This window comes from Bactrocera neohumeralis, chromosome 5 (genome assembly GCF_024586455.1).
Source record: "Bactrocera neohumeralis isolate Rockhampton chromosome 5, APGP_CSIRO_Bneo_wtdbg2-racon-allhic-juicebox.fasta_v2, whole genome shotgun sequence".
NCBI classification, from domain to species: domain Eukaryota; kingdom Metazoa; phylum Arthropoda; class Insecta; order Diptera; family Tephritidae; genus Bactrocera; species Bactrocera neohumeralis.
In genome coordinates this window covers 78,552,912-78,572,882 of record NC_065922.1, presented here as the reverse complement: position 1 = coordinate 78,572,882, position 19,971 = coordinate 78,552,912, and the positions used below count along the sequence as shown (strand labels likewise).

General features: G+C 40.9%; 2 protein-coding genes across 4 annotated transcripts; both read left to right on the top strand.

Annotated features, from left to right (window-relative positions):
• The first annotated feature begins 740 nt into the window (after positions 1-740).
• Positions 741-15,526, top strand: LOC126760266 (uncharacterized). Of its 3 annotated transcripts, none has more exons than XM_050475770.1 (6): positions 741-1,367; positions 3,807-4,241; positions 7,556-7,678; positions 9,055-12,836; positions 12,902-12,998; positions 13,065-15,526. In XM_050475770.1, the coding sequence occupies exons 1-6, from the start codon at positions 1,122-1,124 to the stop codon at positions 13,134-13,136; spliced, it is 4,755 nt and encodes a 1,584-aa protein (XP_050331727.1). In that variant the 5' UTR covers positions 741-1,121; the 3' UTR covers positions 13,137-15,526. The 3 variants fall into 3 exon arrangements, with proteins under 3 accessions (XP_050331727.1, XP_050331726.1, XP_050331728.1); XM_050475769.1 differs by having other exon boundaries at positions 7,535-7,678; XM_050475771.1 differs by lacking the exon at positions 741-1,367 and adding an exon at positions 2,042-2,175 and having other exon boundaries at positions 7,535-7,678.
• A 1,665-nt stretch (positions 15,527-17,191) lies between these two features.
• Positions 17,192-19,659, top strand: LOC126760296 (uncharacterized). The gene has a single exon (XM_050475831.1). The coding sequence runs from the start codon at positions 17,667-17,669 to the stop codon at positions 18,105-18,107; it is 441 nt and encodes a 146-aa protein (XP_050331788.1). The 5' UTR covers positions 17,192-17,666; the 3' UTR covers positions 18,108-19,659.
• Positions 19,660-19,971: the final 312 nt, after the last annotated feature.

Sequence of the window (19,971 nt, the reverse complement as noted above, 5' to 3'; positions counted from 1 at the left end):
ATTCGTGAAGTTTTCTAATATCCCATATAATAAATTAATTCAATCCTTCACGAGAAATCTAAAAATAAACGAAATAATAAAATTAAATAAGCGAAGGCGAAGAGCTAATTTTTTTCTACATAGTAATATATACCATTTACTTATTTACATATACGTCAAAAAAGCGGCGTGTTTAACTAAGCGTACTAACGGCAAGGGTAGCGCACAATTCACCATAGGCTTGCGTTAGATTATCGCATATCTTGTGCAAGTGAGGGAACCACGAACGAATACTCCACCGCGCGTAAGTTATAAAGGGCACTGTCAGTAACTTCCGTGCCAGGAGACACAGGCGCTCCATTGCAACGATGCGTTTAATTTTATACAGTTTTTGTTACATTTTTTATGCAAACAGCAATTTATTCCAAAATGCCAAAAACCTAGACGGAGTGTCCAGGCTTACTGTTGCGTATGCAAACAGGTCAGGCTACAGCGCCTACAGCCAAATCGAGCAGCAAACGACATTTGGTTGCTTTTATTATTTTGACAAGCAACAAACTTTTCGTATTTAATTATATTTATTTATTTATGTGAACGACATTGTTTGCCACCAAGCCTCTGTATGCACATCCGTTGCATGACACAACGGCGACTTGGTTGGCTTGATGCATTGTTGCCTACACTTTGGTAATAACCTCGAGTTTATTGCCCTCAAGGGCATACGGTTAGTTAACGTGCAATTCAGTGCGCCTGAAGCAACACAGCGGCCTCAGTGCAGACGTGACTGACAAAAAAAATTGAATGCCGTTGTGTTGAAGGCAGTGACTTGGATGCATTTAGAAAAGACGAAAATAAAATTATTTAAAATCACTACCGAAATGCAGAAAAAAATAAAAATGCAAAATAAATATATTTTAAGTTAGAGTAAACTTTCTGCGTTCAAGCCATGAGTCATTTAGTGACTGTGATGACCTAAATGTTACACATTCGACGCGCACATCCAGATGCTCATAAAAACGTTCAATGAAAAACGCAGCATTTGTGCGTACAACATTTTAGTGCTACAAATCATATCACATACAAATCTACAATAAAAGCAGCGAAATAAAAGTCATAACTGCTAAGAAGTCAGGGCGTCCGAAATGGATGCGCGAAAACAGAAGCGGCTCGGCGCCGCGCCAATTGCATCGTTCGAGAAGTCGTTTGAGGACACGGCAGCAGCGGGCAACACGGCCCACACCAGCACAACAAGCGCTATGACAAGCAGCAGCTCAGCCACAGCAGCAGCAGTTATGCCAGCAGCGTCTATCTCGGGTTCAACGAAGTTCAATGCGTCGCAGGAACATGAAGCGCTTGCCAAGGACATTCACAGCAATGGCGAGATGTTGGTAAGTCGCTTGTCGCATGCAACAACCGAAATAGATCACATACTTTTGAAAGCTTAATTTTACTTTTGTATGTATGTATATACTTCATTGTACAGCAACTCGATTGCTACGTAGAATTTCGAGTTTCTGAAGTATTCTTATGAAAAAAAAGAAAACCGTCACAGTGCTTAGACGCCAGTGCGTCTGCGAACTCCGGCGCGAGTTATTGCTTTATTTAAAGATAATTCGTTGCATACTCACACGCGCCACCCAACGCTTTTTGTCACTCGAATTCAAAGTCACGTGCCCGCGGTTGTCAAAAAGAGAGGGCCACCGCAAACCCAACGAAAACAATGCGCAGAAGGGCCGATTGTCACATGCGAATGTAAACAAAAGGTTTACGTTACTCTCTTCTGCCACAATATTTATATCTCTCTTCAGCAATCGTGCAAAATGCTGCCATAGCTGACAATGTGCTGAACAAAAGCTTATGAATTCAACAGAAAAGCTGCCGAAACGTTGCAACCAACAGCTGTGTGGCCACACACACCCACCGACAATGGCACGCTTTATGCGCGGCTATGTGCAAGTTCTAAAGCGACTGGTCGCCAGCAGGTGTGTATTCGAAAAGCACGCGGGCTTCCCAGCAAAGCTCACATGCCCAGTCGCCAGACAAGCTGTCGTCGCCGCTGACAAGCGCTGGCTGTCAGTTGGTGTTCGGTGCGTGCGTGAAGCAGCTACAGGATTCGCAGTCGCTGGGCTCGTCTGGAAGTGGTGAACTTCATTGCCACCTCCTTCGTCACCACCGCACATATCTACTGTGAAAGCGGTATGTGTACCCTTTGCCTACTTCTAGGCGCTTTAACAGCTACTTTAACTAATCAAAAATCCAATACAAATTAAATGGAGGCACTTAAATTGACAACAAATACATGTGCAATTGGCAACATTTGCATGTGAAAGCCTCAAGCTTGCTATGTGCGTGAATTGGTTTTTCCTGTGCAGGGGCTATGCAGAGCTGGTGTCCAAAAATTTGCTGACCGAAAATTTGTGTGTACCCTGAAACTGAAAAACAACTTGAGCTCTATATTTCTCGTGCGCGTGCAATCCTTCGACGGCAGTCTGCATTATTGTTTCTTCCAAAAAAATAGTTATGTGTAAAATTCAAGAATATAAATTTGGGCGCCTAAGCAGTACAAAACTCGGCGCTCTGCGAAGTGTCTAATCCAAGGCTTCTGTATGAGCTCAAGTGCAGTTGAGCTGAAATTTCCCACACAGCAACAATAAAGCATGAGCTTGTTCACTCACACGAATATAAAAATATATGAGACACAGGCAAAGCAAAAAATTAGTGTATTGTAAAGTTCAACACTTTTGAAAAGGAATAAAAACGCGAATATAATTGAAGAAGTCTTATATTGCACTTCAATATTTGATTCGCTTCACTTCGTCTAGTGAATTGCAATGCAACTCGAAACCGTAGTCAAAACGACAATAAGTGGTGAGGGTGTCGCGGTGAGAGCTGCCGAGGCAAGACGAGACAATTTTTAGTCAAATTTATGTGCCTAAACTGGCCTAGAAGAGTACAAGTTCAAAGAGTTGTGAAAATCCTTACGACGATTGAAAGTTGTAAGGTCTTTTTGCCACAAATTATCGATAAAACCAAATACAGTAAAAGGTGAACTAGCAAAAGATGCTAAGAAAGCCCTTAATGCATGTGTTCTTTGTAATGTGAAGTGGCAAAAGTGGAAAAGAAATTTCTTTTGAATATGTAACCAGTGAATTTTGCTCAGCCAGCGGCGTTGTTGTGGCTTCCAGTGACGTTATCTGTGCGTTTTCCTTTGACAGTTAATTAAATTGCAAAGTTTCGAAAGTGGCAAGTTTCAGATTCGTTGAAAGCTTCGAAAATCGGAAGTGAAGGAAATCAATTTAATTACAAAAACTCTGTATAGATATGCGGGAATGTTGAGCTATAAATAAAATTATGTCGTGCTATTAAATACGCCGCCATTAGCTGACATGCTCAAGGATGAAATCTATAAAGCAATGACAACACCGGAAGCACCACTCACAAGTGTATGGAAAATGGAAATGCATTGGCAAACTTTTTGTGAAAAAGCTGATGAACACACATATACTTGAAATATTATTTCTATTTACCGTTGCGTTGCGCTGAAAGACCCTTCTTGTCTTGGCTCTACAAATAAAACTCTAGCAAAAGTTAGTTTTCTTAAATGTTAGAGAAGTACACTTTGGGGTGGCGTTAAGTTAAGTTCCCCTGCGTCGAGCCACTATCGTTTACTTTATAAATTGAGACTCTAGCACAGCTGTGTCGAATTGAAGTTTATAAATAGTCATTAATTATGTACTTCGACATAAATTGATCTCAAATTAACGACTCATTAAAATACACAACGTTGTTTTTATTTTTTTTGCAACTCATATTTCTCTTCTGCACAGATGGAGCCACGCGAGCACATTAATAAAACAGCTGCGGACACAGCAACCGCAATAGGGAAAGCAAGAAATGCCCAAGCAGAACAACCTAGTATTGCCGTATCGTTGTCGGGAAGTGCTGTAGTTGCAACAGACGCCATCGCTGCCGCCGCTGCAGTCAGCCCAAGCAATAGAACTAAACACGAAGGCAACAATACGAGGCGACCACCTCTTTTAAAGGCGACCATTTCCGCCAGCACTACAGCAGGTGGCGGCGACACTGTTGGTCAGCCTCAAACGCAGCATCAGCAGCTGGCGGCTGGAGTAGGAGGAGCGTATAAGGGAGCCACTACACTTGCCACACCATCCACGCCCCGCATCGAACTAAGTCGTGCATCGTCGTCATCGCATCACGAAGAGGACAGCCGGGAAAGCAGTCCCGAGAATGTGTTCGAACAGGTGATGATAATGCGAGAAATGCGATTTGTAAATATGTACATATGTATGTATAGTAAATGTGCATGAGGCTTGATGTCGCTGTGTGTGAGTGCGAGCTAGTGTGTAAGCCGGACAATGTAGAAGTTCAAAGTAACGCCAGTTGGGTTTTGCTTTAGAATTGAGTGGGTGAGCGAATGTTTGCAGTTTTTGCTTGAAATTTTCCCTCGTTCTTGCCGTAATTATCGCACATTTCTACTCATACACATTCACATCTTGTCGCGTCGCACAAAAGAGCACACATTAATGTCTAACTGCCGTTATTGAATTTACTTCCCGTTGCTGTCGTCAGTCGTTAACAACAACACAACTTCCAACATTAAAGCTCTGCATTTGCATCCTTCCCCTCCAACATGATTTTCTGCATGTTTTTGAGCTGCTTCACCCGCTCGCCTGTTCTTTAATAGCAGTCGCACTGTGCACGGTTGGTGTATGGGCTTCACTTTCTTGCACCTTTCCTTCTGCTCATTCGTTCATTTTGTGGGTTAATGAGTTCAGTTAGAAAGTGGACCAGCTACAATCAGAATATAGCACAAGGCAGACCAAAAGAAAGAATGCATAGTGCTGGTTATATTGAAAGTGCATTTAGGTTGTTGATGTCGCAGATTTTTTAGATGAGAGTTTTAGAATTACATATGGTGTGTATGTTCATGGTATCAAAATATTAACACGACGTTTAGCCGATCTGACATCTCTCTACTTTGGCCTGCCTATCAAATTGGCTGTACGGATTGTATGACGATGAGGATCTTCAAAATCTCCGAATTTTTGCCGTCTCAGCGTAGATAACTGCGACGGGTGACCTAAACACTATCATACTGAACCCAAAACAATTAACCTTCCTAGACACAATCACTCTATTGTGTTTGCGAAACTTGTAAAGACATTTCACGTTGCCCTCTATACTGTTATTTTCCTTAAACTTTCTTCTTCATCTTTACTTGCGTAGAAACCGGTTACCGTTACGCGGTTATAGCCGAATTAACAACAGCGCACCAGTCATTTCTTCTCTTCGCAAAATGGCGCCAATTGGAGATTCCAAGCGAAGCCAGATCCTTTCTCCACCTGGTCTTTCCAACGGAGTGGAGGTCTTCTTGTTCCTCTGCTTCCCCCGGCGGGTACCGCGTCGAATACTTTCAGAGCTGGAGTGTTTTCGTCCATTCGGACGACATGACCTAGCCAGCGTAGCCGCTGTCTCTTTATTCGCTGAACTATGTCATTGTCGTCGTATATCTCATACAGCTCATCGTTCCATCGAATACGATATTCGCCGAGGCCAACGCGCAAAGGACCATAAATCTTTCGCTGAACCTTTCTCTCGAAAACTCGCAACGTCGACTTATCAGATGTTGCAGGACGGGAATAATGAGTGACTTATAGAGTTTCGTTTTTGTTCGTCGAGAGAGGGCTTTCCCTTAAACTTTTGCGAAAGTTATATTTATGAAAATTTCTGTCACAAGTTTTTTATAGGTGATTGTTTTCTGGCTGTCTTTGGAATGTGTCAAGAAACTGTTAACGTGACCCACTTTAGAAATGTGTAAACTCATTCGACGGTTCTCAAACCAAAGTCAAGCACCAGTGCAAATAAAGGCAAAGGCAAGAGAATAACAACTTAAAACAAACCGAATTTCCGCTATGTAGAAAAACAGGATGACAAGCTATTATTGTTAACAGTTAGCTTGTATTATTTCTACCATTGCTTGTTGGTGGCAAGTACAAGTTGCAATTGTGATATTTCAGCTACTGCGCTTGTTGTGTGGTCGCCTGCACTGCTTTCCCTCCACTGTCAGCAATTGTTTTCGGACGATTGTTTTGCTGTGTGCCCTAAATGTGATAGAACTAACCAGGCTGACGTTAAAAGTACCCGACCGCTGTCCTGGCCGAACATCAACACATGCACCAACCTCAAATATTGTATCATGGCTGAGTGAGTGCACTTCGGAGGGAGTGCACGACTTTCATTGCCTGTTGCTGAAGTTTTACAGCAGCGCTTAAAATTAATTGTGCACAAATACACATATACGTAGGACTTGTGGAGCACAGGAGCCAATTGAAAGCAAGCGACGGAAAATTTACTTTTCGCAAAGCACAGTTGATGTTGTGTGGGCGAAGGAAAATTAGTATAAAGTATAAAGTGTATGACCCACTCAACTGGCAGTCACCGTAGCAGCACTCAATGGTTGTGAAAAGTTCTGATCTTCACTGCAGTGTAAATGGGAGCACCGCCATAAAGCACTCAAGAAGTCGAAGTTAAGTTTTGCATTTATTGAAAGACATTTTAGCATTTTTTTATGGCAGACGCCAATCATAAATAAGACTTCAGTTCTTCATCGCGTTCTCACGCCTCGACTCATTTCAAAAGTGTAATTGCCGTCTTTAGGCAAATTTTACTTAATTAATTTAATTAAATTAACTTAATTTGCTTACGACGCCATAAAAAGTTGCCACGTTTCTCGGATTTCAACGACACAACCCTATCAAAAGCACCCACACACACAAAGACATAGCCTGCAACTTATCATCTGACATTTGAATGCCTACTAATTGCGCACCCGCATTCCTTTGCCGCACCGCTGCCCAGCCGAGCTCGACATTCACACATCTGTCAGAACGCGGCTGATAATTTAGTAACGACGCATGGGATTAGTAGATTATTATTATTGTTATTGTTGTAAAGCAATTAATGTACACACGAACACTAATGTCCCATACATACACGCACGTGAGCATTTACATACATACATATGTCACCAATTTGAACACATCTGTGCTTGCGAGCGTTCAATCTTGTAAAAGTGTAAACACAACGCGTCGCACACACACACACACACATACATAATTATAAAGTCACGCGCACTTAATACATACATATGCATAAGACTATATGTGTGTATGTGTAAATCACTTTCGACACTGACACTTGGAAAGTAAATTTTTCTTTGCTTTTCTCTTTTCTTCTTCTTCCTTTACATGCTTCTATTCATCCCTTTTATTAAATATACATATACACGTCCTTCATTTGCCGCCTTGTTTTATGTGCAAATTGGTACACGCTCCGTGACCCGCTCATCCACACTCTCTTTTTGTTGTTGCATACTTTTGGGTTCACTCCGCTTTGTCTATAATGCCATTAAATTCCACAAAAATCGTCGTTATATATTCGCGCTTTTGACTTTGTTTTTGGTTTTCAAAATTGTTGTCGCGTTTTGATTTTTTTGTTGTACATGTTTTGCAATAAAAATGATAATCAAATGAAGGTTGGCACTGGCACCCTACAGGAAACAATCGGACTGGGCTTTCGCGAAGAGGGCGCCCTGGAGCTACGAAGCTCAACCGAGGAATTGTACTTTATGGATCCGGAGCAGAAGAAAGAGGAGCAGGAGAAGATACAACAACAGCAGGTAATTTCAAACTATTTGTTACTTACTCGTTACAATTTTTAACCGTTATCTTGAGTGAAAAGTTGCTCCAATGCTAAAGTCGCATCCTGCATTTTAGAACTGCGCTTGTTTGGGCGAAAAGGAAAGGACTTTATATAAATTTGTAGACAGAGAATCGATCTATAGGCTTGTCGCTATACCACATAATACTCGCATTTGTATGTGGTAGAATAAGTGGAGCATGCCATTCATACATATATAAACAGTTATTTACACATCTGTATGAGGAGGAAAACGAAAATGTTGCAGCGCCATGGTGAACGTTAAAATCATTCAGATATTGCAAGGCTGATGACACGCACGGCCTCGAATCAGTTGGTCTACTTTACTGTGCAATTGTGTTTGGCGAGCTGATCGATTGAAAATTAAAACCCTTCCGAAATTCCCATGCAACAAAAAAACATGGATATTGCAGGAAAGACACACACCATTACATACATGCATGTGTGTACATCTGCTGCCCACTCCTCGGTTGCGACGCCTAAATGTAGGTTAACGCTGGAAAAACTTAGTAAATGGCATAGTTGGGTTTGCCTTCGCACGACATTTTGTGAATTTTTATTGTGCCACTGTTATTGTTTGCGTTGTTGGCTCTTACCCAACTGAAGAAACGATAAGAGAACCATTTATATGGTTCTATAACCAGAAAATTGATAATATGTGTTGTTGAGAGTTGTAGATATATAACTTTGAGTCATAAATTTTATGAACTCCATTCTTTATATCAAGGCAGTGCGCTTTTAAAGGACAATCAGGGTTTCAACTGGTCCCCAACTCCCTCACACTGCCCTCAACATCAGCACAGTAGCTTGTGCCGGCTTCATCAAGACTTTTATAACTTAATTTCGCCTTCATATTCTACTCTTGTATCTGCCATTTTTTGTTTGTTGTAGTCCTCACCTCAGTTTACTGTTTGTCCTTAATTCAATAAGTCAGCAATGTTTCTCTGTTCATCTTTTTCATTCACTTATCTCGCTTGTGTCCTTCCGAACTGTCTGCCAGAGTTTTGTAAATTCATCAACAGTCAACATAGACTGGGTATCATTTACGACATTGTCTACTATACCGTGGCAGTGAGTTGCAGGATTTCTGCAGTGGTTCTTGACAACTTATTGTATTGCTTGTCTGTCAGTAAGACCACTTGGCTTGGCTTTGGTAATTAAAATTCAATTGTAAGTGATCGCCTACTAGAGGCTGTTTGCTCATAATAAGCTTGTAGACTACAGGTACAGGTGGAGCAACCGGTTTTGGACATACTCGCACTCATTTATTTTCTTTCACTGTTCTTTCTCCACTTAACTTTTTACACTTACATTGTGTTTCTTTTTTTTTTTTAGCAAGTGAAACGCTCCTCCCCGCACATCTTCAAATTCGACGATCATCAAAGCTATTTGCAACAGCACCAGCGCAAAGACTCGGCCAGTTCCGAGGTCGCTGCATTGCTTTGTATTTCCGGACGCACAAGTCGCATATCTAGCGTTGGCAGTCAGGGTTCGGCTGTGAGTCGACTCTCAGCGGTATCGGGCGTTTCACGTTCGCCTTCACCTCATCGCATGCTTTTGGAGACATCATTTTGTGGTCCAAAGCCTTTGGAAAACGTAGTGGACGGTCGAGTTTCAACCACCATTGAGCCACCGACTGTTGAATTACTTGAGCAAGTTTTGCTGTCACGTAAGCACGATCCAACACAGGCTGTTTTGGCGGAAGGTATTACAGTGGAAAGTTCACCGAAGAAGAAGCCGACATCGCTATCAAACGGTGAAGCTAAACCGCCAATGAAAAGTACTAAGAAAGCAGAGCGACCCAATGCTGTAGCCATTGCACCTGGTGGTGTTGCAAAGCCAGTTATGGGGGCTCAGCGAAGAAGTAATAAAAGCCCTGGACAAATGGTAATTGGAAAAACACCCAGCGGCACCGAGTATATACGCATTAACCTGAAGCCTGACTATATGTATAACGACAAAGGTATTGCCCCCCATGAGAAAATTGTGGAGGCTCCTAACAGCATTGCTCCGCTTTATTCGCGAAGTCAAAAGAAGCCTGCTTCATTAAGTTTAGGTCGGACCGCTGTGGATGAAAATCGGCTTACACCCACGGCTAGTCCTAAGCCTACGCGACACGGTGCTTTGACTAAGGATACACATGGTAGTCGTTCACCTTCACCAGCCACTGTTTCAGTTTCGAGAAAGAGTTCATTTAGTTCGCTGTTTCGACTAGGCGGTAAAGACTCACCTGATTCACCCCGTGAACGTTCACGATCCCGCAGTAAAAGTAAAGAACGCCCAACGCCGCAGTCACAAAACGTTACGCCAAGTAAACAGAAATCCGTTTTAGCGATTTTCAAACCAGGAAAACGTGGAAGTAATGCAGGCGCCGATGCTAAATCTTCGAAGAGCTCCTCACCTATCGATGGGCATGAGCTTCAGCAACAGATGCAACAAATGCGCAGTAAGTCACACACTCCATCATCGACTACCACTGGAGGTGGATCTCGCCCTGCCAGTAGGTTACGTTATTACGATGAACCTGTGGAAGGCGTAATACACATACCTCTTCATACCCCACCAGAGGAAAAAGAGGCACGCAAGCTATTGCACGGTATACAACAACTCAATGCCGAGCCGATGCGTCCGGTTCCAACTGCAATAACTGCTAGCCAGCTTGCAGCGGCCGCTGCTGCTTTGAAACCAGTGGGCGCTCGTAAAGGTTCAGGAAGTGGATCTTCAGGTAGTGGCCAATCGCAACCACGTTCACAACAGGTGGAAAAACTACAACGCCTCGAAAATCTTGATGCAATACACACTCTTTCACAGGAAGATGACAATAAAGAACGTACATGGAGCTTAGAAGTGAACAAGTATAGCTCACAGGACTCACAGGAGACAGCTGGTTCTGAAACCAGCTATGCAAGTGCTATAAAAGTCAATATTCGTTCAAATTTGGCCAATGTTAAAGAAAATGTTGTGCAAGAAAATGGCATGGCAGCGGAAGCTGAAATTCATCGTTTACCCTCTGTGGATAGTGGCGGTGAAACAAAGATTGTTGAGACTGTAGCTACAGTCAATGTAAACATTACACAAGTTCAGCCTGAAAATGAACATACAAAAGAAAAGCGTCGATTACTTTTCACCACACGTTTAGGTTCAGGTAGTCAGGATCCAATATTTTCTACACAATTTAGTATTTCTAAAACCGAAAGTCAATCCAGCCAACTTTCAGAGCAGGTTCAAGAGACAATAATAGAAAGCCCTGGCTCAGAGACTTTACACAGGCAAGGCACAGTAATCCGTCGCTCAGAGGAAGAAGTGGAATTGAATGCTTCAACAAAAATACAAGAATCTAAAGAGTCTATGAAATTGCCGCCGAAACGACGGACCTCTACGGAGATTTCAGCTCGGCGGCAGAAATCGATTTCCACATCAGAAGATGAAAAGCATATTGTGCAAACAACAGTGACTGCAGTGGTTATGCGTCGTAAGGAATCTCATGAGGAACCACGGAGAAAATCACGTTCTACTTCCGAAGACGATGCAGATGCTGGTGGTGGGATTGTGAATCAACGACATTCACGTTACTTGGAAAATTTCGATGTGCGAAAAAAGTATCATGAGAATGTGCCACGAAAACCTAAAAGGCAAAGTGTTTCGGAACCAAAACATGGTGACAGCACGGAGGATGCGATTGTTCACGTCGCAGAACAGCGCGACGACCAAAAGTTATCAAAGCAACATCAGCAACGGAAACCGACACTGCCTCAACCACCACCACCATCTACAGCTCCTTCACCATCACCTCCCCCAACTACTTCATCCGTGGCTGGAAGTCGTTCGCCAACGCCCACACAACGTGTACCGCGCTCACAATCACAGTCACCTGTAGATCGCTCCGGAAAACAAACGCCCGTTAAACCACCTCGAACCTCTACACCCACACGTCGCTCACAGGGCTCTCATGTCGGAACAGAAAGACAATCAATGCCTTCAACCGATGAACCAGTCGAATCATCTGAAAGCGAACGAGACTCGGACCTAGCTGGCGGCTCGTCAGCTGCAGCCGATCCTAAGCGCCGACATTTGCCTCGTCATGTTGGGACAATTGAAGACCATGAAAGCACAGGACTCGTGTCGCAAGAGTCTTTTGATGAGCTTCCTTATGTGCCAACCACGTTACCAGAGGAACGTGCACATGGTGTGCCACTTGTTCCCATGAAAGATCGAGCCAATATGGAATTGAAAACATGTCCCGTGGAACGACCACGCTCAACTACACCACTGAATCCTTCACACTTAGAAGAATATTGTGGAATAGTTACACCTCAGGAACAAGCACACGAACTTAGCGGTTCAGTTCCAGTTCGTGGTGAAAAACTACGAATAAGTTTGCCACGAAAAGACTCTACAAAAGAGCGAGTACAAAGCGCAAAGTCCCCTCGACGACCATCTAATACCAGCGGCAAGTCCTGGTTTGAGTTTGCCGAAGAAGGTCTTCGTGCTACTTCGTCAAATTTGGAACGTAAGGACTCCAATAAACAATTGCTGCAGAAGCAGACACAACCCGAGTTGGATATCAAAACCAAAGTTGCTGTCAGCAAAGCGACAACAACTACCGTGCAGACCACGCAAACACAAATCACACCAACGTCGGGCACAACAACAACACAACGAAAACTCTCCGGACACTGGATAGATTTCGAAAACATACCAGAAAAGCGCAAGCCACCAAAACGAATCACGGTTTTACCCAAAGACGGTGTTGTAACTAGCACCAGCAGCAGCCGAGTTCATGCCACCACTTCGAGTGTTCAACATATATCGCAGCCCCAGACGCATACACATAGTCATGGACATGACCATCAACCAGCACAACCTGATGTGACAATGGATGGCAAAATTCATTACAACTATGTGAAGCCGGAGGATTGTCAATGTGAGTGTCATGAAACCAAACGTGAAGGTGGCACAGGCGCTGGAGCGGACGACAACGCGAGCGCAGCCGTTGCAGATGATGAGATGGAGGGTGTAACAAGCAGCAAATCCATAACCAGTGTTGATCTGCTACAACAAGGAGAGGACATGTTGCCATTACTGGATCCCGATACTCAAGATGGAATTGAACCAAGGTAACTGATGGGGTAGTAACTTCTCGAAATGGATTTATATACCATTAACTCATTGTTGTTTTTAGTGACTCGTCGCGTGAGTATAGTTGCTACACGGATGACGAGATGGACGTGCCAATGCGACGGGCAAGTTCAAGTCGCTTAAAAGGGAATTCCTCTAAGGTATTTACAGAACAAAAGTATTTTCACAGATCCACACTTGATAAAGATCATGCTTTTTATTTTCAGTTGGACGAGTTTCCGCGGCGTGATGTTTCGCACAGTCCCCGAAATCGAAAGTTTCCAGACAATCGCAAGTGAGGCCGTTGACGTTTCAACAACAAGTTGCTGGATTCACCACTCACGCGTATTAAGTTCTTAAGTTAAATTTCTTAAGAGGAATTCTTAGCTTACTTAGATAACACTCGAATGCCTTTCTGTTTTGTTAGCGCGGTTTTAACTCGTAGTTATCTTTTAAAATCAGCTAGTAAAATATTTATAATATATAACTACATTTAAATAGTTAAATTTGTGAGGTTTTGTTGGGGCGACCAGATGCTTAGAATATGTTAATGCTTTTTGTATAAAAACACATCTACTTGAGGACTAATTCTTTGTATTAACTTAAGCCTTTAATCATTTCAAAATGCCATCTATCGGTATCGGACCAAGACACATTGAATGGATAGCAGGCAATATTTGGAATTTTTAATTTCACTCTTCAGTTTATTATAATATTAAGCACTGCATTTTGTTATTTTCGTGCTTCTGCTGCTACCTCTGCAGTGTTCCTTGCGTGACATAGAAAGTCGAATACTTTTTCTTGTGAACAAAGAGACTTATAATATGAACTTTGTTTAAGCTCTAATATCAGAAGTTATTAATCACTTTACAAATATGAAATCAGCTAGTGCTTGGATAAATATTTATAACTACTACAACTACAAGTACATATTTACATACATTAATACATATTCAAATTACATTCATACATACATACATACATATTGTACCAATTACTTGCCGATAAGTACATGGAATTAGCTTAGTTAATTGAGAGTTTTAATGAATTTTGGTGTACAGGAAAAACACTAAAACCAAACAGACAAAGAAATATTTTGAATGAAATATTCAAGTGCTTAGTATTACACCTTGCTGAATTCTTTCGAAAATTTAAAATAATCACAGCATCTAAATGTTCGAAAATTTTCTTCCTTGCTAATGAACCGTTTCTCAAGGTGTTCGCGTCCAGTTTCACAAGTAACTTCGATGGATTAGATAAAATAATACCAAAGTACTAAAATATTAGTAACCAGATTAGCAGCAAATGGAATTTGGAACTAAGATTTGAAAACTTCTTATGATATTACTGGCTCCTTTAGGATTAGGAATTGCGCGGGACCCGATAAAGTTGTTTGAAAAATATCAATAAGTAAGCGTTGTTGTTGTTGTTTTCAATAGAGTGTAAGCAAAAGAGATCCTATTCAAAGTTCTAGATGTTTATGCATGTATTTTTATAACAACATACAAAACCTGAACCCCGTAACGTTAGCGTACAAGCAACACGAGCATGTGTACTAGGCGCCCATAAGTCCTCCCTCAAATTAAAATGAAAAAGCCTGCAGTGACTGGCTGCTCGCCAAACCACCACGCGTAAACAATTAAAAAATGTACACTAGTGTTATAAATCTGCCCTTTCCCGATCAAGTAATCCAAGCTACGTTTGAGGCCGCTGAATAAAGCTTTTGGTATCTACTGTGACTGATAATCACTTACTTAAACTTCGCCTTAAAGTTGTGCGAAATTTTCGGCTTTCTAGCGCTATGTTTTGGCTAACTATGCTACCAATATTCAGCATTGTCATCAATATTTCTATTTTGAAACAACTTTTTCTAACTGATTTCCTATTTCAACTAACAAAATGTCACAGCTATGAAATGAGGTGTTCTGTTCACAACATATACATATGTATATAGTATAGTTCGAAAGTCTTCTTAAAATCGTAAAATTAGCAACGTGTTTCTATATTCCCCTAAATGCTTGTTATTTTTTTTTTCAATCTAGTAAACGATTTGATTCGTTCATAAATATAAAAACGTTTTTTAATAAGTCAGACAATTTTGATAAATCTCATACTTGCGAACCACGAAACCACATACCCGAACTACCGTTGCGCTATTGTCAAACGGAAGATGTGTGCATGCTCATGGAGTCCTTAAAATCCCATTAAAATTATTACAATAATAATTAAAATGTTATTCGAATTATTACAGACGAAATGCATACATACATACATACATACATACATACGAGTGCATACATACACATATTAGTTAAGTTGTTGGAAATGCATTTAATTACCAATTAAGGTTATTTAAAAATGAAATTAAATTATAAATGGATCAACAATAAATCAAATGAGAAAACTTAGATGCGAGCAATCAAGTATCGATCCGAGAAATAAGAAAAAAAAAATATAAAAAAATAAATAAATAAAAAATTAAAGCAGCGATTACAAGTTGTTAATCGGTATTTACTATTATTTATTTCTAGTTAAAATCCAACCAAGAATTAAGTAAAGCAAAAGCTTCAAAATTTTGAACTTATAATATGCAAGTAATTGACTTCATGCACTTCATTATTATATAAAACTTATATACATTTAAGTATAACTCAGAAAAAAACATTAAATGACAAATACAACTAAAGAAGCGTTTGCCTTTTAAATAGAATTCACTTTGAAAATCTTTCACGGTACAGGTATTTGCTGCTCTGTGCGATTGCTGGCTGATTCTAGCAAAGTTATCGTGCCGAAACGCCAAAATTGTGCGAATAACTACGCCGTTATTCACAAGTGCCAACGAGTAAGTAAAAAATTTTCCACAAACGTGAGTTTCCATGCAAAAAAAACTGAACTGGATGGCTGGTTCAATCTCAAATTTCAATTTATGTGTGTAGGTACATGCAATTTTATTATACATACATATGTATGTATGTATGTAGTACAATGTTCAAGCTACTGTATCACTTTGCATGCAGCAGGATCAGAAGCGTTGCAACTAGTTGCATATATTTTGAATCAATGCCAATCAGATTTGCATTGGTTGATCATTTCTGACAGTCTACAGTACGTAGTTCAACTATACATAGCTGCTGAAGGGCCAATTATCGCTGCTAAAATAGTTCGAATAGAATAATCGCAAATGTGCTTTGAAATATCAACAAAAAAAGCATTGTTTAAAAATATCGTTGTTGATCGTTTTAAAATATCTGCAAGTATTTTGTTTTCGCCACTTGAGCGCTGACAGCCTGAAGAGGTTTCGTAATCAATCACTTATCGGCTGCACAACGACTCGGTGCTCTACATCATATCGTATATATTACCATAAATGTACATACTCAATTTTCCGGTGTGTGTCTGTGTCTAATGAGTTGCTAAGTATAACATTTGCTATGCTTACATAAACCATAAACCCCTCGCCGTGGACCTACTACAACATACCTGTACAACAACAGATTTGTTGGAGAAGCACTCATTTGTACTTACATACATATGTATGTTTTTGTATTGTGTGCAACAGTTAGATTTGATGACTGTGATTGACGGTGTAACACAGCTGTAGTCGCACCAACTTGTGATGATCACCGACCAATATCAGGCCTGTGCCGGACACTCTTGGAACAATAGACTAGACAGATGTGCGATCACTCAATAGACTTCGAATGGCATTCATATTATTTGTCCATAACAAGCGTTTTGACCTAATCGCCCTACATTTTGATTGTAACAGTGGACCTCAGTAATCAAAATTCTTGCGTATAGAAAATAGTGTCAAGAGTTACCGTCTGTCTTGGAAAGTCCAGTTCTAACGGTAGAATTCCACAATAAGTATTGTAGTCAGTTTATACATTTCAAAACAATCATTATTTCTCATAATGTCGAAATTTTAAAAACAGTTTTATCTAATATTTTTCTCAGTGTAACGAATTCGGAGAGAACAGTGACAGAAGTTTCTCTGAGATTCGACTTTACAAAGTATTTAGGCAAACCACCATCAACTCATAGATTCGCTCAAATGACAAGCGATTTTACAGACACACAGTGCTACATCGGAAAATCAAATCAACAATAGAGAAAATAAGAAAACTGCATTTTTCAGCAATGCGCATACATACTATGTACATCCGCAAGATATATGCGGCAACAGTACATACATATGTATACATAGCGTGTTTGTAATTTATCTATTTGCATTGCCTTTTCGATTTCGCTCTCTCATTTTCAACCTATTGCGGCTCTCACCAGCCTACCGTGACGGAGTACTGCAGTTCGTCACAATTGTTGGATTTTCTATAAAATACAACCACACCACCGTTTGCCGTTCATTCGGAGTCGAACTCTTGAGCAGATAAGAACAAAACGCCGGAAATAGAAATAGTGAAGACTAAGAAAATTAGAAAATCACCAGCAAAACAAAACGAACTGGTTAAAAGTGACTTATATACTATCAATCTTTATTGTGAATATACATATGTACAAGACAATATATACGACTACAAGAGCAACAAAAGACATTGTGAAGTAAAGATATAAAGTGTAGAAGTGCGACTGATTGTGTATATACATATGTTTATGGCCAGAGAATAAACGAAGTGCATTGCAATTCGTCACTGGAAAAGTGAAGCGAAACGAAGTCATTGGAAGGTTCTAGAAGAAACCTTACAAACGCAAATATAATTATTATTAACTTCGCTTTAGTGGAGTGCCTTTGCAGTTTGCGGTTTAGTCAATAATTTTCTCTAACTTATTCATTGAAATCGCGATTTGCACAAATTAAATTCACATTCGAAATGGCTTTTATGATGCCTGTCATGAAGAATAACTACGATATCTATAAGGATAGTCGTTCACGAAAAACATCGGAGTGCTCCACAACCAGCTCGAATGGTGGCGCACCCACACTGTCTTCCGCCATGGGTGTGCCGGCCAATGGACGTGTCCGCAAAGTGTCTGAATGCAAGTCCGAGAGCTTCGCCACATCACCTTCACACACCTATCGCATGCAGATGCAGCGTTGTCAATCATCGCGCGCCTTTCCCCGTAACGCATCGCGTACCTCGCACTCGTCTGCCGCTGGAGCACTTTCGCCTACACGTTCCTTTAGCCAGGCCTCCAGTCCGCCCAAGACAATAAATACGACGGAAAGCCAGAACGATATCACGAAATTTCATTTGCGTTTGGTCGATAAGCTACGCAAGTCCTTTCGTAAGGACAGCGCCAAGCGTTCATGAGAACGGGAAAGCGTTCTTCACAACAGCAACAGTAGCGGCAGCTATCCTAATGAAGATGGCAGCACAACAAAAGCAGAAAACAATAATTTTAAACACAATAGGGAAACGCAGCAGCGTTCGTTGGCCGACAGTCCGGAAGGTAGAGCAAGCAGACGACATTCGGCCGCAGGCGATGTTGACTGCGCGTCGGCGGATACCGCCACAACCCACAAGGAAAGCGATATCGTTGCAGCAGATGTCGCTGAAGATGCAGAGGATTGGCCTAAGTTCGAAGATAACAGTATCAATGCAGCGCCCAGTTCACTGGCCGCTCACTTGGGGCGGCGCATCACGGCGCCGTTAACGCGTGCAAATCTCAAGCGTTGCCATAAGAAATTTGCTAAAATGCAACTCTCCGCCGCTGAGCAGCACTCGATCGTTGCTCAAATAGACGCCACGTCGACAATTGAGCTATACTCCAGCTCGGATGGATCAAGCTTGTTTGGCGGCGGCGACAGACGTCAATTGCTAACGGGCAAGAAGCTACAGCAGAAACGTACTAAAACTCCAACAACAACAGGCGCTACTGCGGACTCTGCAGATAAACCAAAACAAGCGGAAGCGACTGGGCGCAGTCGAAAAACACGTAAACGACTGCATTTCCTGCGTCGCTCAACCTCACGATTCAGTTCGAAGAGCGCGCCAGGATAAGACCGCATGAATGCACCAGAACAGGCTTTGCATGCTTTCAGCTATATTTTGGGTTTCGTGTGGCAGCAATGTTGGCTTTAGATGTTTGGTACGCATTGCTTTTAGTTGAGCGAAACAAGGCGGAGGAAAAGTGGAAGCGAAGGCTGTCACAGTAGCGACATACTATGGCTATACAGTACTTGACGCGACCAACACAAATGCAAGGACACAGCCGCATTGGTAGTTGGAAAAGAAGCGGTGACTAGACAGACGAGGGAGCGCGCCAAGAAATTGCGCCGTAAATTGGCAAGCAGCCCAAAAATTTTGTAAATAGCTGAATCTGGGCAAACGAATGCAATGGTGACAGCTAGTTGAAAAGAAAAATGCGCTTCAACGGTGCTCATTTGCGAAATTTCACAGGCAACGGCGATCGGTACACTGGCTATTTTTGGCCTCATACGACGTCTGGTAAGGGAATATCACACAAAAACATTATATTATAGATACAGGGTATATTTTTGCATTCAACAAATAAAATAGTTATATTTTATGAAAAACATTTTTATAAACTATTCGAACTTTGAAAGTATACTAATTTAATCAACAGATTTTTATATTAAAACTAATACAGTGTGATATGAAACCATATGAGATACTGGTTGTGTTAGTAACAGCGAATAAATTTATTTCACTTAAATAATTATTCATTAAATTTACAACAAAAAGTACTATTTAGTGGGAAGCCGGTAGCAAAAGGGGTGAGAAGAGGTAATAAAAAATAAGTTTCAAACGGTTTTCAGGGAAATATGCTTCCAAATTTTATAGAAAAAACGAAAACTATAAAACTTTGAAACTGCCATTTCCGAATTGCGCTGTTAAGAAATTAGAAAAAAATTCGCATACCAGATTCTTAAACATATTGTAAATCTATACTTGAACTTTTACGAAAATGTGGAGCTTAGGAACCAGGAAACCGAGTTCCAGTTTTCGTGACAGTTCATTTATAGTTCATAAAGAAAAAGAAACAAATTTTAGATATTTACTAGCTGCTAGTTATAGTGTGAACTTTGTATAAAAAATGGACTTGCCAAGTATAACTTAAAGTTTTCTGCTTTATATAATTTATGAGTGTTGAATTTTACTTAAATATACATCAATCTATATATACAAATATGTACGAGGTAACTTAAAAACA

Excerpts from the sequence above, each read along its gene's own strand:
- LOC126760266 (XM_050475769.1), top strand. The coding sequence starts at position 1,122 with ATGGATGCGCGAAAACAGAAGCGGCTCGGCGCCGCGCCAATTGCATCG. Across the intron at positions 1,368-3,806 it reads ACAGCAATGGCGAGATGTTG|ATGGAGCCACGCGAGCACAT; the intron begins GTAAGTCGCTTG and ends TCTTCTGCACAG. Across the intron at positions 12,999-13,064 it reads TAAAAGGGAATTCCTCTAAG|TTGGACGAGTTTCCGCGGCG; the intron begins GTATTTACAGAA and ends TTTTATTTTCAG.
- LOC126760296 (XM_050475831.1), top strand. The coding sequence starts at position 17,667 with ATGGCTTTTATGATGCCTGTCATGAAGAATAACTACGATATCTATAAG.